The sequence below is a fragment of the Salminus brasiliensis genome, chromosome 1 (genome assembly GCF_030463535.1).
Source record: "Salminus brasiliensis chromosome 1, fSalBra1.hap2, whole genome shotgun sequence".
NCBI lineage: Eukaryota > Metazoa > Chordata > Actinopteri > Characiformes > Bryconidae > Salminus > Salminus brasiliensis.
Window position 1 is genome coordinate 30,824,083 of NC_132878.1, and position 26,955 is coordinate 30,851,037.

A 26,955-nucleotide genomic window follows, 5' to 3' on the forward strand; every position below is an offset into this window, starting at 1 on the left:
AGACAGGCTAAACAGCTGAGCATGAAGTGAAAACCTTATAGATAGCGAGCATACATCGGCCTGTTGGCTTGATAAAGTCGGCACCCCACTGACTGTTTGACAGTGCTGATCCACCCTTGGTCCACCCAGATAACGGTCATGTGTACAAGGTCTAAGTAGTTTTCAATCTTCTTAAACAGATTTTAAATGAATTAAGAATGTGAACATTGGAAAGGTGAATGAGGATTATTATGAATGTGAGCAGCAGAAAAGTGAATGAGGATTATTATGAATGTGAGCAGCAGAAAAGTGAGTGAGGATTATTATGAATGTGAGCAGTGGAAAAGTGAATGAGGATTATTATGAATGTGAGCAGCAGAAAAGTAAATGAGGATTATTATGAATGTGAACATTTGAAAGGTGAATGAGGATTATTATGAATGTGAGCAGCAGAAAAGTGAATGAGGATTACTATGAATGTGAGCAGCAGAAAAGTGAATGAGGATTATTATGAATGTGAACATTTGAAAGGTGAATGAGGATTATTATGAATGTGAGCAGCAGAAAAGTGAATGAGGATTATTATGAATGTGAACATTAGAAAAGTTAATGAGGATTATTATGAATGTGAACATTAGAAAAGGGAATGAGGATTATTATGAATGTGAACATTAGAAAAGTGAATGAGAATTATTATGAATGTGAGCAGCAGAAAAGTGAGTGAGGATTATTATGAATGTGAACATTTGAAAAGTGAATGAGGATTATTATGAATGTAGGCAGCAGAAAAGTGAATGAGGATTATTAGGAATGGGTACTATAGAAAAGTGAATGAGGATTATTATGAATGTGAACATTAGAAAAGTTAATGAGGATTATTATGAATGTGAACATTAGAAAAGGGAATGAGGATTATTATGAATATGAACATTAGAAAAGTGAATGAGAATTATTATGAATGTGAGCAGCAGAAAAGTGAGTGAGGATTATTATGAATGTGAACATTTGAAAAGTGAATGAGAATTATTATGAATGTAGGCAGCAGAAAAGTGAATGAGGATCATTAGGAATGGGTACTGTAGAAAAGTGAATTAAGGTTATTATGAATGTGAAAAGAATTAGAAAAGTGAATGAGGATTATTATGAATGTGAGCAGCAGAAAAGTGAATGAGGATTATTATGAATGTGAACATTAGAAAAGTTAATGAGGATTATTATGAATGTGAACATTAGAAAAGGGAATGAGGATTATTATGAATGTGAACATTAGAAAAGTGAATGAGAATTATTATGAATGTGAGCAGCAGAAAAGTGAGTGAGGATTATTATGAATGTGAACATTTGAAAAGTGAATGAGGATTATTATGAATGTAGGCAGCAGAAAAGTGAATGAGGATTATTAGGAATGGGTACTATAGAAAAGTGAATGAGGATTATTATGAATGTGAACATTAGAAAAGTTAATGAGGATTATTATGAATGTGAACATTAGAAAAGGGAATGAGGATTATTATGAATATGAACATTAGAAAAGTGAATGAGAATTATTATGAATGTGAGCAGCAGAAAAGTGAGTGAGGATTATTATGAATGTGAACATTTGAAAAGTGAATGAGAATTATTATGAATGTAGGCAGCAGAAAAGTGAATGAGGATCATTAGGAATGGGTACTGTAGAAAAGTGAATTAAGGTTATTATGAATGTGAAAAGAATTAGAAAAGTGAATGAGGATTATTATGAATGTGAACAGTAGAAATGTGAAGTGTAAACAGTAAAGAGAGTAAGTGAAGTTAATGTGTATTATTATTGTGAGTGTAGATACAGGGAGTATAAGGGGTGAATATTGATTACCTTGAGGGTGTCTCTGCTGGACTCTGGCAGGAGCAGAACTAGCAGATTGAGAGCTTGCAGCTGCTGTTTTTTTGTGGGAAATTCTGTAGAGGAAGAAGTACAGCACCATGATATGTGGCAAGCTTACAAAATATGTCTGAACTGAGAGTAATGTCTCCCACTCTGTCTGGAACGGCCTGTGCAGTGCAGTGTGTGATTTTTGATAGGTGTCTCAGTTTGAAAGTGTTCCCAAAATGGATTTACCACCACATGTGTCTAAGAGAGAAGGTCAAAGAACAAACCGTTCACAGAAGCAATTTAACATCATACGGATGGTGCACCAATGTTTTATATACTGCAAAATCTCCATCTCTATTATGTGGAGCAATTTATTCTCCAAATGGTATTTTGTTCATATGTCCATGTTGTGCCACCCTAGTGTTTTTGTATGTGTGTATATATTATGTGTGGACATTATTTTTTACATTTATATACTTATATATATATATTTAATGCATATGGGATATTCAACCATAGTATTAGCACCACCTGCCTAATATTGAGAAGGCTCCCATATGCTGCCAAAATCTATATGACCATTCAAGGCATGGACCCCACACAACCTCTTAAGACATCCTGTGGTATCTGGAACCTTTAAGTCTTTAAGTTGTGACGTTTGGCCTCCATGAGCATCAATGAGCCTTAGGTGCCCATAACCCTGACACAGGTTCAACAGCTGTCCTTTCTTAGATCACTTTTGGTGGGTGGGTACTGACAACTGCGTACTAGGAACACCACACAAAACCTGCCTGATGTTTTGGAGATGTTCTGCCGTCACAATCTGGTCCTTGCCAAAGTCTCTCAGATTCTTATGCTTGCCCATTTTTCCTGCTTTTAACACATCTGCTTTATGAATGGACTGCTCACTTGCCTAAAATATACACCCCTTGACAGAAGCCACTATGGATGAAGATAATTAAATGTTTCTCATCACCTCTCAGTTGTGTTAAATATAAAAAAAACTAAATTTAAATATTTAAAAAATAATTTATTCCATAGAAATACTTTTATATATATATATGAAAGAATTCCTATGCAATAAATTGTATATGCAGTGCATGTAGTACATTTGGTACATACAGTACATGTAATACTAATATTGGACATTTGTGGTTGTATGTATAATACCATATCCTGACATGGTATATAGAGAGTGTGTGTGCGGGAATGTGGGCACTTACTAAGCACAGATACAAAAGCGCTGAAGTACTCCACAGTGAGCAGAGGATGAGGAAGCTCTCTGATGAAGAGTTTAAGCAGGCTGGCGGCGTCATGCTGTTTAAGAGTTTCCCACGGAAACAAACCATCATAGAACTTCAGTTCCAGTTCCTGACACACAGCCTGCAGCACAAACACACACGCCATTTGCATTACTTCTCATAATTCATTTGCATTTGTCTTCTGTCTATGTGCACTTCCTCTCAGACAGTACAGCACCCGGGCGCTGGAGTTGGCTGCCCACCGCTCTGGGTGTGTGTGTACTCACTGCCCCTAACACATGAGTGTGTGTGAGTGTGTGTTTACTACCAGATGGGTTAAATGCGGAGGACACATTTCGCTGTACAGTGTACACTGTACAGTGACAAATATGTGCACCTTTTTCTTTACCTTTACTATTCGTTTTAGCACACATACACTGTATTGTCATAAATTCAGAGATACATTAGTGCATCCTGTTCATAGAGAAGAGAAATATAATCAAATATAAATGTAATTCATTATGTAATGTGTAATTATGCAATTACATTTAAACAAAGAATTAATGTATTTAAGAGTAACTTTAGACTTAACACACAAACATACTGTTCTTTATTTCCTCTGTTTCCCTTCTCTTCCTCCCCTATCATTGTTCTTGTTGCCTCCCCTTTCTCTCCCTCTCACCTTCACTCTAGTGGATGCTCCAGGGACACGTAGAAGTCCTTCTGTGTGCAGCCCCTCCTCTTCTATGTGGGAAATCAGCTAAAACAGGACACAACAATGAAATCATTCTTTTTAACCCCTCAAAGCATCGTCGGAATAATGACCCCAGATGAAGTCAATCAGTGAAGACATCTGACGTGTGCTTTTTAAATTTACAATAGGAGATGCTAGGCTAACATTGCTATCAACCACTGAATGCATTTACAATCTTCATTTGCGTTTTCTGATTTAAAAATCTTTGGAAAAGCTATGTAAACAAGTTAAAAAAAATGTAGCAGGAACAGACCTTATTTAAACATTTTGGCTGGAATTCAAACGATTACTCAGAATGACCAGCTCAACATTCAGCTCTGCAGAGAAGTTTATTGTTGTGTTCTTAGACCAAAGCGAGTTCTACCGGGTTCTAAACCACATCGATTTGTCAAACAAATGGAGATCTAGAACTGTTTAGAGACACGAGTTGAGAGAGAAATGTTATTGGCCTTGTTTTCATAGAGATGAAATTGGTGACGGTCCAGCATTTGTTAGCAGCATTAGCCTAGCATCTCCTGTTCTAAACTAAACAAACACATGACAGAAACCAAACATGTCTTAATTAGTTAACAGAATCTGGGGTTAAGCATTCGCCAATCCAATACTTAGGCCAAACTCACTGGAATGGATTTCGGAGGAAAAAAAAAGTATATAGGTTAAAGTAAATTTATGATCAAATTTGAACAAAAGTCTAAATTCTGTTAATATTTACAAGAATATCCTGAAAAGAACACGGCATGTGTGACATTGGGATTTTTTAGGCTAATAAAGTTATATCAAATCATCAAACTAGTACGCAAAATTGATCCCGGGGTCTAAGGGTTAAAATAGGAAAAATCTGACATGAAAAAGTGGTATCATGCCACCCCTTTTTGCGGTCAGTGATCGATTAGATTTCTTTTACCTAAATATTCCTTTAACCTTATTAGATGTTAAAACAATCAGAACAGCAAATGTCCCAGCAGTTGGAGACGTATAGCCTCACTCCTCATGGGATTTAGCCGAGTGTGTATTTGCATACGTGTACATAAGAGGAAGGTGTGTGTGATTAGGTAAACTGGTGTTTAGACTGCAGTGTTCTTAGTAGTGAATACTGACTGACCCGCTGCATTATGAGGGGAACCCGTGACCCAGGGATCTTTTTCTGGTCCTGCTCCAGCACTGTGGACAAGGGAACCCCAAACAATCCTGATTCTGCAAACAAAACACAGCAAGATTACTGCAGATCTACCACAATGGGCAGACAATTCAGTCTGATTATCTACAGTTCAGAATATTTATTCAAAAACACACAAATACAACAGTGGGAACAGTTTACACAGTAGTGGAAAATATAGCACCATAGAAAAGTCAGTGACCCACCCTCCTCTTCATTTATTTTATTTCCAAAAAATGGCTGTTTAGTACAAGTTCCTTATTTATTAAAGGAAGATTTTGAGGAGATCTGAAGATAATCCACCAGCAGAAGGAAAGGAAAAGTCACAACCCCCTGCCAGACCCGTTAGTCCACCGATACTGTCCCTGTCAGATACACAGCACTTTTGTCTTTGAGAGAGAGGAGAAACAGGTCAAACTCTCTCTCTAGCTTCAGATCTGAAAGCACCCGCAGGTGTGTCCATCCCTCCACTGTGACAACCTTGTCACAGTGGAGGGATGGACACACCTGCGGGTGCTTACAGATCTGCATTGTGGGTCTGAAAGGATGTGGAGCCACTGAACAGACCACAGAGCGTGCACATTTGAAATGTATGCAGGTATATATGCTGCAGAAAGGTATGAAAATTCTCCCTTCAGATTTCTGCAGACCTCAACATCATTGAATGTGTTTAGGATGAGTTTAAGAGTGAGAAGCAGCTTCTCAGACTGAACATTGGAGGTGTGGGAATACGTCCTGATGAAATACTGCAGGTGTCACTAACCTTTGACCTTTATCTTGAGGGGTTTGTGTGTTTTGAGGTCGATGCCGGTCGTGTCGAACAGGGCGGTCATCTCTATGAGAACCAGCCGCCGCACCTTCTTCATATCAGCCGCAGACAGATCGCCCACCTTCGTCATTCCAGTCTTATCCCTCACCACCTTAAAGTCCTATAAGACAGACAAAGAGCCAGAGTGTCACTCAGCGTCTCCCAGAAAGAGAGCAGAACTTTGTCTGTAAGAGTTTCCAAACATCTGCTCTGTATGTCTCTCCGTACATATACAGAGAAAACGATTAAAGCTAAAGATCTGCTGTGATTGGGTTTAAGAACAAATCTAGATTGTGCTCAATTAGCAGCCAGAGAGAGTGGAAAAGAGAGAGGGAGAATTTACAATCCATGCAAATAAAGCTACACAAATGTGGATTTCAATGAAAGAGGGAGACAAAGTGAGATAGAAAAACAGGCTGATGCAGAGTGTGAAGGAAAGACGTACAGAGAAAGAGGAGAGCGAGATACACAGAATTACAGACAGAAAGATACACAGAGACAGAAGGACAGAAAGAGGTACAGAGAGAGGGAGAGAGATAGAGAGACCGAAAGAAAGAGAGAGAAACAGATACAGAGTGTGAAAGAAAGACATTGAAACATAGAGGAGAGAGACATAAGATACAGAGAGATACAGAGAGAGATATAGAGAGAGAGACAACCTAAAAGAAAGAGACACAGAGAGAAGAAAAGATGGGAGACGAAGAGAGAAAGAGACAGAGAGAGATACATAGAGGGAAGGGTGAATAAAAAAGGTAAAGCGAGGGAAAGTGGTGAAGGGTGATGCAAAAAAAAGAGAGAGAAAAGAGGTAGAGAGCAAAAAGGGATGAAATTAAAATAAGAGAAAAAGAGGAAGGAAATGCGGGGGAGGAATTTGAGAAAAGGGTGGAAAATGAAAAGAAGGATGGACGAAGAAGAGCAATGCAGGGAAAAAGAAAAAGAAAGTAAAAGAAGATAGACGGAGACAGACAGAGAGAGAGAGACAGGCAGGCAGAGAGTAGCATGAATAACAGAGCTGCAGTTTATTGTTTACTGAGGTGCAGATGCACAGGTTGGCCAGCAGGTGTCAGCTGTTGTCAATAAATATACAGAATAGCATTAAAGCAACAGTTTAAACTGTGACTGTGTTTTAATTTAATCAGTGTGTGCTGTGTATGTGTGTGTGTGTGTGTGTGTGTGTGTGTGAGAGAGATGTTCTCACTCTCGTCCAATTCCCCCCGGACCCGTTATTCTACAAGATTCTTACTGACAAATCCATCGTATCCAGTCTATCAGGACCGGCTTCACGTGTACAGTAGCGCTGCGGTCACTTTTTATGTGACCAACACAAACAGCACAAATGTTTATTTAATAACCTTGTTGCACAAAGGAGCAAAGATCTCCATAACAACCCAAACATGTAAACACACGCATTCCTTTATCCTGAACCAGCCAATCAGAGCGTGCCCTCTCGCTAATGCACACTTCCCATTGTACTGGGTAAACTTTGGTCTTGCACACACACTCATGGTAAATCAGTGCAGAGTGTTAATGTTTGATACGCCTCACACTCACAGGTAACTTGTCATCAGCCTCGTTAACGGGCTGTGTGACCTTTGACCCCTCCTTGTAGCTCAGCGCCTGCTCGGAGAACGACACCTCCAGGTTAATGTCCGTCTCTGTTTCGGCTCCGCCCCCAGCAGGCTCTGCCCCGTTACCTACGGCTGAGTGTTCAGCTGTAAAAACAGAGAGACAGAGAGATCATAAATGCAGGCGATTACGAGGCACAGCACCCAGAGCAAATTGCATTTATATTATTTCTTATACTATTTTGAAGAAAATGGGAGGCAATTTCAGATGTTGAATATCATCCGATAAAAATGTGTATATTAGGCACCGAAGTTAATCAAGTATTTCATTGAATTTTTCTAATCATCAGGCTAGGTTCCCTTGGAAAATCCTGCATCAGAGCAAATAAATGCTTACTCCTTAGATAAATAGCTTTTGATATTTAACATTTATTTTCTCAGGTGCCTAAAATGTTTACATAGTCCGGCACAGCTCCTGTTTAGTCCTGTTCAAAATAGAAATGGAGCAGTCCCCAGTCCTCAGAGTTCCCAGGAGAGTTCAGCTTTTAGGTAAATATGACCTTATATATATATATGAGCTTCCAAAGATACCTCTACAGAAGCCTCTGATGCATTTGAAAATTTAAACAGAACCTTTTGGCCACAACAAGCAAAAGTAAGTGTGGAGAAAAAGGGCGCAGAATTTAATGAAAAAAACACCATTTCAACTGTTAAGCACTGGAATGGATTGAACATGCTTTGGGCGTGTTTTGCAGCCAGTGACACAGTGAAAATTTCACAGGTCGACAAAAGAATATTCAAATTAATACCAGCAACAAACAAAAAGCTGAGCATGTGTGCATGCAAAGGTGTGTAAAGGTCAGTAGTGCTAGTTGCAGATGTGTCCTGACTTCCTGAATGGCTGGTTACAAAACCCATGATATTACAGGGGAGATGGAGGCGATGTATAATTTTGATGTACAGCCAAGGCTGAAAAGTCTGCATAACCCTTTTCACCTTCTTTTACTACGTTAGATTTATTCTACAATAGATCAAGTTCATTTTTTAAGAAAACAGGTGAAAACAGGTCTTAAGGAATATGCCATTTTATTTAACTGACCAAAATAGGTTGTTATGGGTTAAAAATATGTACAGACCCTTAGCCTAATGCTTGTTTGATGGCAAGTTTCTTGTTTCTGGACATTTTTGCCCGTTCCTCTTGGCATATTCTTGCAGGATGGGGAGCATCGGTACACAGCCATTTTCAGCTCTTTCCACAGATGTTCAAATGGATTCAGGTCTGGCTCCTCTTGGCTGTGTACCGATGCTTCATTGACCTTCTGAAGGTTCTCCAATCTCCACAAGAATACTCCGGAGCTCCCTGGTCAAGGCCAGTCTTCCTCAGCTGTTCAGTTTGGACGGACAGCCAGGTGTAGGAAGATTCTTGGTGGTTCCAAAGTTCTTCTATTTATGAATAATGGTGCCCACTGTGCTCTTTGAGATCTGCATCTGAGTATCTAAATTCTGCAAATAATTTACTTGACCAATTCATGGCTTGGAGTTTGCTCCAACATGCACGGCCAACTGTGGGACCTTATATAGGCAAGGTGTTGACAATCTCCAATTACGTCCAATCAATTGAATTTACCACAGATTAATTCACAGGTCATTTAAGTTGTAGAAACAAAATGTACCACAGTTCACCTTTGACCTATCAAAATATCATTTTAAAATGTCTATATTTTATAGACATTATCCTATCCTATCTTATAGACTTTCTTTTATCTTTAGATAGGGTTTCTGACTGTACGTCTCTGAATATATATACATAATATAACTGCTTTGGGGAGCAGTTACACAGACCTAGCTTAAACAACAAAGCTATTTACACGACTCAGGTCAACAATGATTTGACTGGACAAAAGCGACTCATTTTATAAAAATTATAAAATCTGCTCATTCAGAGGGGAGGAGTAGCACAGATGTGTGTGGTTGTGTTAACATACCAGATGAAATAGCTTCCTTTTTTGTGTGTTCACTTCCCCTGCTGGATTCCGACTCATCGTCCTGGTTAAAAATAAAAGGGAAGCTTAGCACAGTCACTAAAAACACACAGCCAGTGTGATTCAGCTACATGTGTGCTTTTATAGACTTTTAACAATGTTAAGATGGACAATTTAAAACACACTCAATGTCCACTCAAGGAGTGTGTGTTTCCATTGTATGGTGCTTCACCACTCCAGAGAACTGCACAGACCAATGCTGGGGGGTTATACCCCTCTACCTCTGGGTATGGTGACCTTAGGCTCATGTGTTCATGGCTGCTTCAGAGTGTTCTGTTCTACTGGGCAGTGCTGAATTCTGGCAAGCAGCTAAATTCACTCATTTAGAAAGTCCAAGTACTTTTGGACATGTAGTGCATATGTGATCTCAAACTTCGCCTTTTATTTCGAACCATCATGAAGGCCACAGAAGAACTGCTGAAAGAGCATCATGGCTGTCCTTGGACTTGGTATCACTTTATTTGAATCTGTTCCTATTGCTTTTCTACAGATCATTCAACAGCATCAAATCATTCTTCAGAAAACACAGAACCACGTAGGGCAGTGGTGCTGCAGCAGCATGGTTGGACACCTTAGGTCTAGGCAGTCCTGCTAGCCACTCTCAGTAATTCAACCTTCTCCCCCAGAGGCCAGCGCTGGTTACTTATTACTTCAGATTTATGTAGAACAGAAAATCACAGTGTAATTAGTGATACTGTTAACAGCCTCAGGTAAACAAGCCGTAAAATCACTCGACCTAGAAACTAATGAGAAATGACGTGTTGTTAAGGTTCTATGTAAACATAATTGAACAAATCTTGTACAAAAAGTTCAATATGACATTTTTTAAAAATAATTTAAATAACATAAATTTGTCATTTCCACCATGGCAAAGACAAACTGACTATACACACATTTAACTAATATTACAATTAAAGTAACATTTTCTGCTTGTCCTATTGGACGTTTTTGGAGATATAAACTCTGACAGTGATTAAGTACATACAGTCTTACACAAAGGTTTACACCAACTGATCAACTGATACAGTGTAAATAAATGAAGAAGGAAACAAAGTTAACATATCAAATATTTTGTATAGTGCTTCTTACTACAGAAAATCATTATGGACTCCTCGCACCCTGGTCACAACCTCTTTCAGCTGCTCCCGTCTGGTAGACGCTACAGAACTATTTCTACTAATACTGTCAGACACAAGAACAGTTTTTACCCTCAGGCCATCACCTTCATCAACAGCTGATCACCATCATCAGCTTATTCTACAATTACTGCATTACTGCACCATTATTCATTTTACACATGTACACTGCTGTGGTTACACAATATTTAATCTGTAGATTGTTGCATACTGCTATTTTGTGAATAACAGTGTAAAGCACACAATATAGAAATGTCCTCGTATAGTCTATGTACACTGTGTATACTATTGTTCTCTGTATATTGTGTATTGTCTGTAAATTATATGCAAAGTAGCTGCCACTAACAGCCAGAAACACATTTCTTGATTCTAATTCTGGTACTGATGTACACAAAGCAGCTTTACAGTAATTTAGTAACAGGACATAAAATAAATAAATAAATAAATAAATCATTAAAAAAACTCCCCCATTTGCAAGTCAAAGGCAACAGCGTCAGGTAAAAACTCCATCAGAGCTGGAGGAAGAAAGCTCACAAAGCTCACAAAATCACCCATCCTCCTCTGGTCAGAACTATTCAACAAATCATTGATAAGAAGGTCACTGCACCACCACATGTGCCATAATGTGCCATTACTTTTGCACAAATGCAATATGTTAACTACAGTAAATCTACATTAATCATGTATTAAAATATGCAAATCATCAGCAGGTCATTTTTAGGTGACAGAATTGCTCATTTTCAACTAGGACCCACTGGTTTGAATCCCAGGTCATTCAGCTTGCCATCCTCAGCCAGAGACTGAAAGAGCACAACTGGCCTAGCTTACTCCAGGGGGGTGGATGGCTCTCCATCTCCCCACATCGCTTAACTATGATGCGTTTTCTATCCGATGCATCAGAGCTGGAAACCTGGCGCTTTCCTCAGTTCTCAGTTCCCTTTCAGTTCTGGAATAAAACTAGACCCAACAGGCAACAAACCCTCAGTCCAGTTCTCAAATGATCCAATTTATTTTCTTTCTACCTTTCAATACATCTGTACCAGATAAGCAACAATGCAGATTACGTGATTACCTGCTTCAGGTGTGTTTTTAACCTCTGTGGGGACTTTACTGACCTTTGTATCTAGGGAGGGTGGAGGCTTAAAGATGTCCCTGACATCGGGGACGCTGTAGGGTTTGTTGCGTTTTCTCAACGTCTGTTTGAGTGTCTCCACACGTTTCTCCACGGCGGCGGCCTGGGTGCGGGTCAGAGTGGACAGCAGCACCATACTGTCCTCACCGTCTGACGCTGACTCATCAAACAGCGTTGCAAGCCCTGCCTCCGTCAGCCATGCTTCTTCTTGCTCTCCCTCTGTACAAATGAAAAATGTGTCAACAGTGGTCAATTTCACGTTTCCAGAGGGATGTCTGGTGTCTAAAGCTTTTATAGGTTTATTAGCTACCAACTAAGTAGCATCTGTACAGAAATTAGCATGGTGCTAACTGCAGACTTAAATCATCACACACTGAGTTTTCTATCTAACAGACTCTCTAAATGTAGGTATTGTGATATAAACTGAGGTGTGAGTTACAGTCTTTCATTAGGGTTGAATATTAATAACACTCTAAATGTAGGTATTGTGATATAAACTGAGGTGTGTGTTACAGTCGCTCATTAGGGTTAAATATTAATAACACTCTAAATGTAGGTATTGTGATATAAACTGAGGTGTGAGTTACAGTCTTTCATTAGGATTGAATATTAACACTCTAAATGTAGATATTGTGATATAAACTAAGGTGTGTGTTACAGTCTCTCATTAGGGTTGAATATTAATAACACTCTAAATGTAGGTATTGTGATATAAACTGAGGTGTGAGTTACAGTCTCTCATTAGGGTTAAATATTAATAACACTCTAAATGTAGGTATTGTGATATAAACTGAGGTGTGAGTTACAGTCTCTCATTAGGGTTGAATATTAATAACACTCTAAATGTAGGTATTGTGATATAAAGTGAGGTGTGTGTTACAGACTCTCATTAGGGTTGAATATTAATAACACTCTAAATGTAGGTATTGTGATATAAACTGAGGTGTGAGTTACAGTCTCTCATTAGGGTTGAATATTAATAACACTCTAAATGTAGGTATTGTGATATAAAGTGAGGTGTGTGTTACAGACTCTCATTAGGGTTGAATATTAATAACACTCTAAATGTAGGTATTGTTATTTACACTGAGGTGTGTGTTACGGTCTCGCATTAGGGTTGAATATTAAAAACACTCTAAATGTAGGTATTGTGATATAAACTGAGGTGTGTGTGTTACAGTCTCTCATTAGGGTTGAATATTAACACTCTAAATGTAGGTACTGTGATATAAACTGAGGTGTGTGTTACAGTCTCTCATTAGGGTTGAATATTAATAACACTCTAAATGTAGGTATTGTGATATAAACTGAGGTGTGTGTTACAGTCTCTCATTAGGGCTGAATATTAATAACACTCTAAATGTAGGTATTGTGATATAAACTGAGGTGAGTTACAGTCTCTCATTAGGGTTAACATTAATAACACTCTAAATGTAGGTATTAGGGTTAAATACACACTCTAAAACTAAGCATTTCTATTAAGGTAGGTGGTTCTTGGTCATGCTAAACGGTTTGCCCAAACTCTCTGATGACAGACAGAAGCCTGGCCTGCAGAACTGGCTGGACCTTCTAGTACACCCATAAATAATGTCAGATGATCATAGATTGGTCCACAGATTGGTGTGAGCTGTGTGCAGCAGACAAGAGAGATAAAGCATGAGTGCCACTCATTTCACTTTTCCGGTTTCATCTAGAATTAGACATGCAATACGACTGAGGAAGTCACAGCTTCCATTTCCTGTGGAGATAAACAATGTGTGTTTATGTCCTGTCCGGAGGGGCTCACTAAGGCTGCTTCCTGCTCTTTACAGCTATTATTTTTAGTCCCACAAGAAAAGGATTCAACAATGACTTTCACAGCTAATGTGAAAAACACAAGTCTCTTATGTACAATATAAACTTGATGCTCATTTCCTGAACTGTAAAAAAAGTGTTACAAGGTTAACGTAAATAATCAAACAACACCTGAAACTAAGGATATCCTGTTCCGAACCAGTGGATCGGGATTTGGGCAGACGCAGGTATATTGTAGTTGATCAGGTATCAGCTATTTTAAGCCTGATCCTCTGTGTTCTAACGGAGTGTCCGCTGGTAATCTTTAGGCCGACTTAACGGGCATTTTTTGCAGCCCACGGCCACGAGGAGCATTCTCAGATAACAAATTGGGGTGTAAGGAAATATGAATCAATTGAATATTGAAGAAAGGCAACATTATGTAACAATGTAACGTAGACCTATGACTATATTTTATCATATGGTGATACATTTTGTTATCATGATAACTATATGCTTTTCTAAGCATATCAAGGATACTGTTAGTGCTTAATAAACTCTGATCAGCTGCAGGTTTCATTACAAACAATGGGGTAATTAGATGAAGAGCAGCAGATGTTGAGTAAAAATGACTGTATCCAGTATAGGAGAGGATGTGAATAGTGGTTTATAAGAATCTGTTGCTACTAATCAGTCAGTGATTTACATGTAAAAAAGTATTTAAATATTGTGATATAGTATTTTTACCATATCACCCCACCCTAATGTAGCAAGAGGGGGGTTGAGGTAGGATGCAAGTGTGACTTCTCTTTACATAACCTTTTAATTGTGTCCAAAACAGAATTCACAGAGCTGAGAAGAGTGGCAATATCCATGACTGGAAACCCGGAATACAGAAAGAACATAATTTTAGAATTATTGTTAATGCAAGCCAAAGACACTCTGCAAACGCAGGGGGATAAGAACACCAAAAACAACAAGGAACTCCTGAGAGGATAACGAGGTTAGAGCTACAAAGAAGGGACAGCTGGGAACATTAATGACAGGGAGGAGACAAATCAACACTCTGACTTGGAGCGAACAAGGGTAGGCCAAAGCCACACATTGCACACGATACTTAGTACCTATATACGATTACACAGTATCGATTTTTATTTAACAGTTCACACACATTTTTGGCACACAGTGTTTCATGTAGTTGTACTCTGTCTTCAGATCCCACGGGATCGGCAGCATAAAAAGTTCACTTTTTGTACTCAGATTTTACGCATATGGAGTTGTGTTTTTTATAGTATGGCAGGTTTTCTAAAATTGTATTTAAAAATTGCAGTCTTCCTTACAGAATCGAAATAATAATAATACTGAATTGTAACCCCTGTATCCTGATACATATTGTATCGCCAAATTCTTGCCAGTACAACAATTAACCAATTAGTAACACAATGTACTAAAAAAGTTTTGTCTACAATGTGGAACCATTTTACAGTGGAAGATGAAGACCTTAAGATGTAATATATTTGGTTCCAGTGATTTGTACTTAAAAAGTACTTAAGCCACTTTTCCTCCGGACGTATTTTCCTCCAGAGGGAAATAAGAACCCACCACTTATTCGCTCTTAAATTATAGCTAGTTATAAACAAACCTCACGCCTCAAAACATGGAATAATTCCATTTTACCAGCAGGAGTACCTCACACCTACACACTATAGAAACCCAAGTCATAGCACAATCACCACGTTATTATTTTACATTATTTTACATTAGCAATTGACAAAAACAACATACACCAGTTCAGAGTGTGTATCACATTCACACATGAAGTGATTTCACTGCAGTGTTTTTAATGGAAACCGGAAGGTAAATGATCAGGGAGGTCAGTCAGACTGTATTATATGACTGTAAGATCGCACTATATATAAACAGTCTGTTAGTTCTGTTAAAGACTCAGTTAGTTGTGTGCAATAATGAGAACTAGTAACTTATAAACACTGCACGTCTTGTTATACTTTTTTCCACTGGTATTTTTCCTTTTCCAAAACACTTTATTCAACTTAATGGACCATTCTCATGCCGTCAATAAAGCATGCAGGTAAAGCACAGAGAGCTTAAGTGTCTGGGTGTGAGAAATCCCCTTTTCATGCAAATAAACAGGTACTGTGTCACATTCCAGAACACCTGAGCGAGTCTGAACCTTCATAGCTTTTGTAAGCTGATCAGCTGCAGATGGGATGATATAGATAAGTATAAACAGGGCAAGATGGCACGCAAACACGAGAACTGAGACCGAGAACTGAAAGCAAGATAAGACCACTTCTGCACCCTGTTTCTTCCACCTGGTTTCTGAGGTAAGTTTTACAGTAGCGATGTGTGAATGAGCTATGCTGATTCATCTCGTCGATAGACTCACTCTGCTTAGTTAACTTTGTGTGGTCACAAGTTCCAGTTATGTTGGTTACGCATCTAAAAATGGTGTCAGAACACCTCAGCCAGTGCATAGACACACTTTTTACTTGTTATCTGTTACTTGAATTCCTTGAGAAGAACTTTAATGCCAACCACTGTAATGAATCACAGATGCACCACCATTCAAAAGCCTGGAATCATTTTTCAGATATTTCTTTCTGGGTATTAATATTATTAGAACTTCATTCTGGGTATTAATATTATTAGAGCTTCATTCTGGATATTAATGATATTAGAGCTTCTTTCTGGATATTAAATGTTATTAGAGCTTCTTTCTGGATATTAAATGTTATTAGAGCTTCATTCCGGATATTAAATGTTATTAGAGCTTCATTCCGGATATTAATGTTATTAGAGCTTCATTCTGGATATTAATGTTATTAGAACGTCATTCTGGATATTAATGTTATTAAAACTTCAATCTGGATATTAATGTTATTAGAACTTCATTCTGGATATTAATGTTATTAGAGCTTCAATCTGGATATTAATGTTATTAGAGCTTCAATCTGGATATTAAATGTTATTAGAACTTCAATCTGAATATTAATGTTATTAGAAATTCATTCAGGATATTAATGTTATTAGAGTTTCTTTCTGGGTGTTAATGTTATTAGAACTTCATTCTGGATATTAATATTATTAGAGCTTCATTCTGGATATTAATGTTATTAGAGTTTCTTTCTGGATATTAATGTTATTAGACCTTCAATCTGGATATTAATGTTATTAGAGCTTCATTCTAGATATTAATGTTATTAGAGCTTCATTGCGAAGTTCTGAATTCATATAAATTCATTAAAAGTTCATGTAATTAAGTAATTTTACTAGTACCTCATTCTGGATATTCATGACTTTGAAGAAAGTAATAAAAATTGCCTTTCATTATTCTGGCATTTAGCATTTTGGTAATCCTAAATGACCTAAAATGGGAAAAGTTTATTCGGATTTGAAGTCATTTTCATGAAAGTGTAAGATTTGATCAATGTTAATCTCAGTTCTCACCATCCGCTACTTTGAGCTGGACCTCTTCCTGTGACTCTGCATCTCCACTGTGCTGGATTATTGCCACCTCCTTCCAGTAATCATCCAGAGCCAGCTCATCCAGGGAGTCTTGCGAGCTGCAGCGCTGATACGGCGGCTTCTCGCCAGGCCGAGAACGCTGGACATTGTAGTGACCTGTTCTGCGGCTAGGAGAGGGGGGGGCAGAAAGCAAGAGAGAGAGTGAAGTTAGAAACAGGTGTGTAAAATGAATCAAGGTCCATCAGTCTGAAGGTTCAACTGAAGAAATTTTGAAATATTTTAGTATAAATTACAACAACGTTTAATAAATCACGCACTCACTTTTAAACCTCAAATAGCCACAAGCCTGATGTTCTGTTTTTTTATTGTCTATATTTCACTACTGTGTAAACAGACCATCTGGTTTCCAGCCAGACCACATTTTTGTATTGTTCTATTTCCTAACACACCTGAGCTCAGGTATACCAGCAGTATCATTGCATGTGTTGTATTAGTGCATGCTTCAACATTTCTACAGGCCATCAGTCCAGTCTTAGCTCATATATTAACTTGCTAACTGCACGTCAAGAGGCTGGCATTGGAGGTAAAACAATAAACTCTCTTACATATCAGTTATTGTACAACATATATCATTTTTGATGTATTTGTAATGATCCACTCGCAAAGAAATGTCAGTACTTGAATATAAATATGAATACTTGTTCATTTTATTGGCATGTACTGAATACTTCTTTAAGGATTTGCACATTGTGAACTTGGCTGTATAATCTATATTGCTACTATACTGTTTTTATTATAAATATAACTTTAACATCATTCTGTCGTATTGTAAAAATAACATTTGTGCATTCTTTGTACTGTAAGGGTTATTTTGCCCATATTTTGTATTGTGTAGATAAATGTTGCACACTCTTTACAGTCTAGATAACTTTTACACACATTTTACTGTAAGGATACATTTCACATTGTTATTCGTAATGTAAAAAACGTTTACATACTTTACATAGTTTTTATATACGTAAAAACATGTACCCATCATTTTGTAAAAAGATAAAGATAACGTCTGCACCCTGTGTGTACAGTGAAGGTCGACATAAGACCCACATTGTTGTACTTTTTGTAATGTAAAAATAACTCCTGTGCATTTTCGTACCATATAGATAACATTTGGCCACTGCTACCATGGCCACCCAAAGTTTCATGGGTGGACCAGTCATACAGTCACCCAAACCCTGAGTCATCAGAACAGCCTGACACATTTCACACATCAGCTATAATGAAGAAGAAGCTTATCATCACTGCTGCATTTGTGCTGCTGACTCTGAGTCACCACTGGCCAGAAACTATGATTCTCCAACTGCAGTCCCAAAAGCGACACTAGTGCACAAACCTGTAAATGCTAAAACCCCTGTTATTACTACTGTTTTCCAATAAAGATTAAAGGCATAAGTAAGAATAAATAAAAACTATTTATATAATATCTGTACATAACAGTCTGTTGTATTTTTCTTGTGGGGGTTTCAGCTCTTTATTATTTTTTGTATTTTTTATTATTATTATTATTTTTTTTTTTTTTTTTTTACTTTTTGTTTAGTATATTTTCTCTCTTAGTGTAATACTTAATAACAGTTTGATTGTTTGTTACATGTCATACTTGTGTCTAAGCTGGATAAACTTAAATGCTTAATGGATTTAAGCTTAGCAGGAGATGTGAAGTACAAGATGTTCAGTGTTCAGAGACATGGTCAAGGTATGGAAGGCTGAAACTCGACCACCACTGAACAAGACACATAAGCTGAAGCGTCTAGACTGGTCCAGGAAATATCTGAAGACATATTTTTTAAAGGTTTTAATGGACTGATGAAATGGGAGTTTTGAGGGACCAGATGTATGGGCTCATGGCCGGATCACTTCGAGTCAGCAAGGTGGAGGTAGGGTACTGGTATGGACTGGTATTATTAAAGATGAGCTGGCTGGACCTTTTCAGGCTTCCAAGCCTACTGCCAGTTTTAGAAGACACTTTCTCTAAGCAGTGGTACAGGAAGAAGTCTGCATTTTTCAAAAAGACAGTGATTTTTATGCAGGACAATGCTCCATCACATGCATCCAAGTACTCCTCTGCATGGCTAGCCAGTGAAGACATAAATATTGAATGATGAAAAACTTGACATGACATGGCCCCCTTTCTCACCTGACCTGAACCCAATTGAGAACCTGTGGGCAATTCTTAAACGTGACACTCACAGTGACATTTCTCTGCACAGTGTCTGGGAGGCTGTGGTTGCTGCTGCACAAAAAGTTGATAGTCAACAGATCAAGAAACTGACAGAGTCCATGAATGGAAGGCTTATCACTGTTATTGTAAAGTAGGGTGGCTATATTGGTCACTGATTTTTTTTATATGTCAGAAATGTTTATTGGAAAGTTTTGTGTTTGTTTATAATATTTTCATAACAGATGAAAATTAAAAAGTGAGATGGAAAAATGTGTGTTTTTCATTTAGCTGTGTAATAATTCTGCACAATAATAGTTGCCCAATAACTGTACACATATAGATACTCTCCTAAGAAAGCCAAAACCTTACTTTTACTTTCTTAAACGTTCATGTTTGAGGTTTATTAACATTTTGGATAAACTGAGAGCACTGTAGTTGGCAAATAATAAAAAAAATCCTCAAAATAAGACTTGCCTAATAATTGTACACACGGTTAACAAATTACATCTACTTTGCTTTGACTTCCTGTTTGTTTCAAAATCAGCAAATGATAAACAAGACATAGGTAGACACAATAATAACTCTGACCAGATTCAGATCATTATAAAATCTTTCCTTTTCTACTTGCAGACATTGAGATGAGATGGATTGAAAGTCTGCAATCTTTCCACACACTTTCTGCACTTCTTTCAATCAGAAATCATTCAGATAAAAGTTACAGCATGCCTATTTTATTTCTGGGGATACGTGAGCCTTCTTTTATACAGTTCAAGTGTCTAACAATAGTAGTTGTAGTAATAATAACTATAAAGCAGAATGCAGCGACTAAGCAATCTTACGAGCCAAACAAAGATAAACGTTAGGAGTTCCCGGAGAACACAGACACCACAGCTGACTGGAAGACTAATCTAAATCCCTTTATGGCCTATAGTGTACAGTACTAAACATCTTTCATTTGACCTAAAAACCTCTTTCATTTGATTAAATCTTTTACATGACCCGGCACCAGGGCTCTTTACATGACATGGCTTTTTCCCTCAGATTTGCAGAATAAGCCTATTAGCAGATCCTTTAACTCAAGTAAGTTGTGAGGTGGGGCCTCAATAGAAAACATTAATGAGCCTTGGGCATCCATGACCCTGTTGCCGGTTCACCCATTGTTTTTCCTTGGAGCACTTTTGGTAGGTGCTGACCACTGCATACCAGAAAAACCCCACAAGACCTGCCTGATGTTTTGAAGATGCTTTGGTCCAATTGTCTAGCCCTCACCCCCTGACAGGAACCACTGTAACCAGATAATCAATGTTCTGCACGTCTCCAGTCAGTGGTCTTCATATTATGGCTGATAAGTGTAGATACATGTTGGTCACAAGCAGAATTAGAACATAACACTACTATGTTTATTGTTATAAATGTTTTTCCCCCCAAATGATTTTGCTCCATTCTGGGTGCCATGTTGTTGTTCTCCATTCCTGGCTTATTGTGCCTGTAAGGATCTTTTAGTCACGTATCCTTAACACACACACTTTAACTGATAGGCCTGCATTTCCCTGAAGGGACTTTACCCCCGCTCCCTGCTGCTCCTCAAGCCAAAGGCGAAAAGTCCCCACAGTGAAAAGAGCAGTCGTTTTGTTCAAAAATAAATAGCCTATTGTTGGTCTGACCCAAGGAGAGGGTGGACGGTCCGGTCGTCCAGGGAGACCGCGTCCCCAGTGGGCGGTGAGCCCCCCTCCCATTTCTGGGAGGAATAAAAAAGAAAGACTGAAAGCTCAGCACCTTTTCTTAAAGCCTCTGGCTGGGTGATATGAGGCAGTACAGAGCTGAGAGACTGAAGTCTTCACAGAGTGTTTATGTGCTTTCTAGGTATATCTGATATGAACTGAATGTCAAACTGAATGCACTGGAAGTCCTACTTTCAAACAGGAACCAAATAGGAATCTCAGAGACAGCAGTGCGTAGTGTAGTAACTTCTAATACTACTTCTGTTACTACAATCTAAACAAAAAGGCTTTAATTTAGGACTTAAAAGGTTCATTGACTCGTCATCATAGTGATACCCTTTTTTGGGATTATGTAAAAGAAAAAGAATACACTACTAAAAGAGGTTTTCCACCAATTTCAAGTATCCAACAGGCTCTTTGAGGTTTTATGATTCTGTAAACAGTGCACTACTATTACTACTACTACTATTATTATTATTATTATTAGCTATCTGTATACTATATAGCTAACAACTAACAAAGGACAACTGCCACAGAACAACTTCTGATTGGCCTAAAGAGATGAAATAGAGGAACATGAATCGGCAACTAATACGCCGATTTCCTGCAATTTTCATACTTTTGTAACTGAATTTACATTTATTTTAATTTGTTAAAATCAGCGGCCCCATTTAACCTACGTACTTTGTGCCTTGGGTCAGTGAACACACATACCACAGAGCTTCTGATATTTCAAGTCTTGATATAAATGTGACAACGTAACAGAGCAAGCAGTAAACAACTGAAATCACTTGAGTAGCTTTCATAAAAGAAATACCATAACCATTGTGAGTAGTAGTAGTGTTGTTATTAATAATAATAATAATAATAATAACAACAATAACTTATTATAACTTACAAATGATTATTTATTCCTTACTGCGGCAGCTGAGAATCATGTGTGTTAATGGCGCCAAGCGGATGCCAGATGGCCGACTGCTACAACAAAACTAAGGACTGAAACTGGACTGATACTTTTAAAGTCAAAGCCTGAATAAAAATGCCTTGGTTGACACTAATCCCCATACACTGGATCGCATCAGTACATCCGTAATTGTAATTAGCAAAAATGATATCAAATATCCTCATCAACGCATTTCTGCTGATGGTCAGACCTTTTCATCAAAGGTTCTTTAGTAAAAGGAATGAATTTACATAGAACCCTAACAACTGAAATAACTATGTAGTACTTAAAAGGCTCTCTCTGGACACATTGTTCTTTAAATACAATGAAAACCTTTGTAGTTTCCATTTTGTTTTGTTTGTTTTACATTTAAATAAATGATTCTAAATAGCATCAGAATTATATCTATTATTTTTTACAGGTCAAAGAACCCCTTTTCAGTGCTACATAGAACCCTTGTTGCTTAGAGTGTATTCAGTCTAACTCACTCCATCAGGCAGGGGCAGGTGTGCTGCTAAAACCTATGCTGTGTTTAAACAAATCCCCCTGCTTGACTTTGGCTAAAGGTGAGCAATTAAGACATTTGCTTTTGGTAAGCGGTCAAATAAAGAGAGCTTAAAACAGCGTCTGTAAACACAGAGGATGGCAGGAATGTGTGTGTGTGTGTGTGTGTGTGTGTGTGTGTTCTTTATCCACCTTCTTTCTCCTCTGCAGCCTCGACTTACAGGCTAACTACAGCCTTCTGTTTGCATCTACTAGAAGCTTTTTAGGACGAGCTGCAAATCCCTACATTCACTCAAAGCAGACCACCAGTTTCCAGTCCAGAAACGTATAATCCAAATTTAAGAGAGAAATTTGCCCTATTGAAAGAGTGACCACTGCGGGGGATTAGCACACTCTCTGCTGTAAAGCTTGGTAACACGGGAAAGGTCAGACAGCACTTACAAAGAAAAAAAAAACGACAAAGAGCTTTTCAAAAAGCAGAAACAAGAGAAAAGAAGAGAGAGAGACACACACACAGAGAAGTAAATACAGGGTGAAGTACAGAAAAAATGACCAAAGCAGGCAACTATTACACACTACATAGAAGGGACTACAAAACTACTACTTTTTAGAAGTTTACTGGTTGTCAGTACCATAGTAAAAGTATGTCCCAGGCATCAGTATACTGTACTTCGTTTATAGCTTGTGAACAGGAGCTAACATAGCAGCATAGGCTGTGTTTCAAGGTGGGAGGTCTGCACTGCAGTGGAGTTTATTTTATATTTCAGTGAGGTTCAACCATAGACCTCTGCCCACAGAAGTACACACACACAAAAACCACCACAGCTCTCAGATTCTCTCCTTTCACTGAGAATTTAAACTGGCTCAGGTTATATAAGCGCTTGTGTACTTGCCGTCATCAGTCCTATGTGCAACAAACAACTGTTTGTCTAGGCACACTAAGCCATTTTTGAGAATTTACAGCTGAAATGAATCAATTGTAGCTCCTCAACTGCAACTATACTGTGACTATAATCATAATTTTTGGTTCTATGGATGGGTTATACTAGGGCTACCCAATATATTGCCTCATCATCATACTAGCAACATGCACATGAGCAATAGTCACGTCACAGGACATGCAATATATTGCAAAATGTCAAATTCAATCCAAAAAATCCACACTGTGCTCATTTTATATGACATTTCTATCTGCCCTATATCATTTATTTTACTCCAATATTGGATACACAGAGGGCATTATTAATATTATTTTGGACAGCTGACTTCAGGTGAAATCTGGTGAAAATGTCTGTGTTTTCTAATATTGCATGACATTAATATAACAGTATGTCATTTACCAATAATTCTATAAAATGTTTTTAGCAATTATGACGGTGTCGCCTGTTAGATTCAGCCATTTAGAGCCCCCAAAATGTACCCAAATGACATAACATGCATGTCTATAAAATACTGTTACATTTCATTACAGTGGAATAATCATATCCTCTAAAGTCTCTAATTATTTCTCTTTGCCATCGTCTTACCCCCTTAAATGCCATATTTTACCCAGATGAAGTCCATTCACGCAGAGTCATGTGATGACAAGTAACCAAAGAATAAACAGATGGTGTGCAGATAACTTTTCATTACCATGAACACAGCTTTACAGAGATCCACAGTCAGGAGAATGGTGATACCATGATGATTGGTATCAGCAGGTACCTTCTTTAAAGGAATATTGGATTCAGGGTTTAACATTTGAAGCCAGCAGAATGTTTGGGTGATGCTGGACTACAGCACTAAAACTCTTTTTATTCATTTAACTGCATTTGCAACCCAATCCACAAACAACTGTTTTCTCTGCAATGCTGATCCAAGTGGATCTAGTGCCAGCATGTACATTGGAATCGCTTATCTTATCGCCATCAGTGGATGTTCATAAGACATTGGCATCAGACCACAATTTCCATAATGGTGCTGTCCGTCCTTCAGTCGGTTTACTATACTGAATATATGTTGTAATATTATGTAGTGAATAGTAAACAAGTTAACACGTCAACCATTCAGAAAAGTCACACACTTAGTTATACAATGGACAGACAGCTGGACTTTGCTCTAGAACAAAAGAGCAGCTGCACTCTGCTACATCTAAAATGACATGATACCCTGCTAGTTCCAGAATTACTGGACATTTGGGGTGTGCAAGCTCCAGACTGGGACTGAATGGGAAGTTCATTGTAGAAGGAACAGGCAGGTAGACTCTACTTGTTCAACAATGGCCAGAGAGTTTGGTTGGGCTGTATTTGCTTCAATACTGACCAGGCAGTTGGGCTATGCCAGTTGTTTGGTATGGTAGGCTAGGTACCATAAAGCAGCTTGACTACCTGCTTCTAGAATTACCAGAGCGTTGGACTTTGCTAGTTCTTGAATGACTTGAATGTTTAATTACAAATAAACACCATGGTTAAGGTGCATGTGTAAAAAGGAGTATAGGTGCAGATGCAAGTCTCATTAGTAGGAGAATCCTGCTGTTGCTGCAGCAACTGAAATTTTACATGGAGGAATTTACATGCTAGGGAGTCTATGAGATGAACTCACAGCAAGGCCTTTAAGCAATTTCTCAGACCTGCTGCAGAAAGCATTGTAAATTCCAACTGAGTTATCGAAGGTTTTACTCCTGAATGGATCTGGTATTTCTTGCCATGTGCTTCATCTTACGTTCAAGGAATGGAAAGCAACCTTTGGTTTCTCACACTACACTGAGCACAGCGGAAAATAAAAGCATTCTGGCAACACAAGAAGGAGCGATGTTCCTTCTTGAAATTTAATCGAGGTTGTAGGAATAGTTTGCTGTGGAGCTAAAAGGGGTGATTCTTGGTAGAGAATGTCATATACAAAGAAAAGAAGAAATAATACCCACCTCATGCAGTCTCTATAAATATTTTATTCACAAGAAAATAATGGACATAGGCCCTCATTCCACTCAAGTGTTTCTCTATGTTCTGTAGCGTTTGTGTCTAATAAGTAATTTCAGTTCCATGTCTAACAAGTAAGCATCAGTTTAGAGTGTAAAGGGAAGTCTTAGGTCTGACCAGTGCTCCCTCTACCAACAGTCAGCAAGTCGCTCTCCTTCACAATAGAATCCAGACATTTTATCTGCTCTCATTTCCATGCTGACTACTGGAATGAACTGGAGGAATATTACACGGGTTTTATAATGCTAAATAGCTAAATAGTAGACTAGAATGACCTGTTACTTTCAGAATGTCCAAACAGTCAAGCTCTGCTGGTTCTAGAAAGGCTATAGTTGAGTAAAATGTCCTATTGCATTTGAAATAAAAAAGGCTACATTAAAACAATTACACATCAAAACAAATATTTTATATCTAAGTACTTAGATTACTTAGACCATTCAAGAATATTACACAGTATTTTGTTTTATGCAAATGGTATAAATCAAGAAAAGTTAACAAATCATGTTGTGGAGTAAAATGGTTGGGAAGTCGGGCGCTGCTAGTTCTAGAATGTCTGAGCAGTCAGGCCCTGCTAGTTCTAGAATGTCTGAGCGGTCAGACCCTGCTAGTTCTAGAATGTCTGAGCAGTCAGACTTTGCTAGTTCTAGAATGTCTGAGCAGTCAGACTCTGCTAGTTCTAGAATGTCTGAGCAGTCAGACCCTGCCGTCAGTCTTTGTTAGATCTAGAATGGCTGATTAATTGGCATTAGAATGGCTGATCAGTCAGACTGTGCTACTTCTACACTCACCGGATACTGCAGCTTCTTGAATGGCCAGACTACTAACTCAAGTATGCTATTTCTACAGTGCCCAGATGTCCAGAGTGTGTTCATTCTAGACTCACCAGGAAATTCAAATATGCTAATTCAAGAAATGCAATCCTAAATAAGTAATCCAAGAGCACCGCAAGTTTTACACTGGTAAATTCTAAAATAAGTGGGGAGTTTCAGTGTGTTGTTTCTATGCAGGGTATTAGGTCTCTGTAATCGGAACAACAGTCAGACAGCACAAAAATAGCTTGAAGTTTGTGGATTTTGCAATTTTGCTGTAGTTAATTCTTCAAAAAACATGTTGTGCTGCTTTATGGCTACTGTTAATACAAGACAAAGAGAGCAAGAGAGAGGGAATGAGAGAGTAAGAGGGAGAGATCAAGCTAATTCAGTCACTAGCAGGTCAATCCAAGGCTAGGCCTGTATTAGCCTAAAAACCCTAGAAAGAGTTTTCATTTACAAAACCACAATTTCCATTTAAAGCAAAAACAGGCTTGAGGCAAGACAAGCTTCCGCAGCAGAGAATAACCCAGAATCAGCTTTTGGTTTATAGCATCTGTCTGCGTATCATATATCCAGGTGCGGAAAGGCCGAAGATAGAGTCTCTAACATATTTTGCTTGATAAAATCGGACATGTTTGGGCATGCTCGGTGTGTTTACATGGGAAAGAATTTCCTCCTCACCTCTGGGCTTTTTCCATCCCTCCTGGAGGCAAACAATTTAGAGCACAGCTAATGAACCTCACTGTTCACATCTGAGCTCTAACATCCACAAAAGACAACAATTACAAAGAGGGCAACATAATTAATGACATTTGCTGCCTAGTTCTGCCTGTAATTGCCTGTGATGACTGAGCTTTCTAAGGGTGTACGAACTTTTTACAA

The 26,955-nt window shown here is 38.2% G+C and overlaps 1 protein-coding gene across 1 annotated transcript in view; it reads right to left on the reverse strand.

The window, feature by feature from the left end:
• arhgap18 (Rho GTPase activating protein 18) overlaps nucleotides 1–26,955 on the reverse strand; it is a 40,029-nt gene that overhangs the window by 6,968 nt on the left and 6,106 nt on the right. The window contains exons 2-10 of the mRNA XM_072677169.1: nucleotides 16,904–17,088; nucleotides 11,646–11,881; nucleotides 9,338–9,398; nucleotides 7,339–7,499; nucleotides 5,743–5,908; nucleotides 4,926–5,017; nucleotides 3,752–3,829; nucleotides 3,052–3,211; nucleotides 1,832–1,914 (exon numbers count right to left, since the gene is read on the reverse strand). Coding sequence (XP_072533270.1) covers nucleotides 1,832–1,914; nucleotides 3,052–3,211; nucleotides 3,752–3,829; nucleotides 4,926–5,017; nucleotides 5,743–5,908; nucleotides 7,339–7,499; nucleotides 9,338–9,398; nucleotides 11,646–11,881; nucleotides 16,904–17,088 — 1,222 coding nt within the window. The remainder of the gene's footprint in view (nucleotides 1–1,831; nucleotides 1,915–3,051; nucleotides 3,212–3,751; nucleotides 3,830–4,925; nucleotides 5,018–5,742; nucleotides 5,909–7,338; nucleotides 7,500–9,337; nucleotides 9,399–11,645; nucleotides 11,882–16,903; nucleotides 17,089–26,955) is intronic.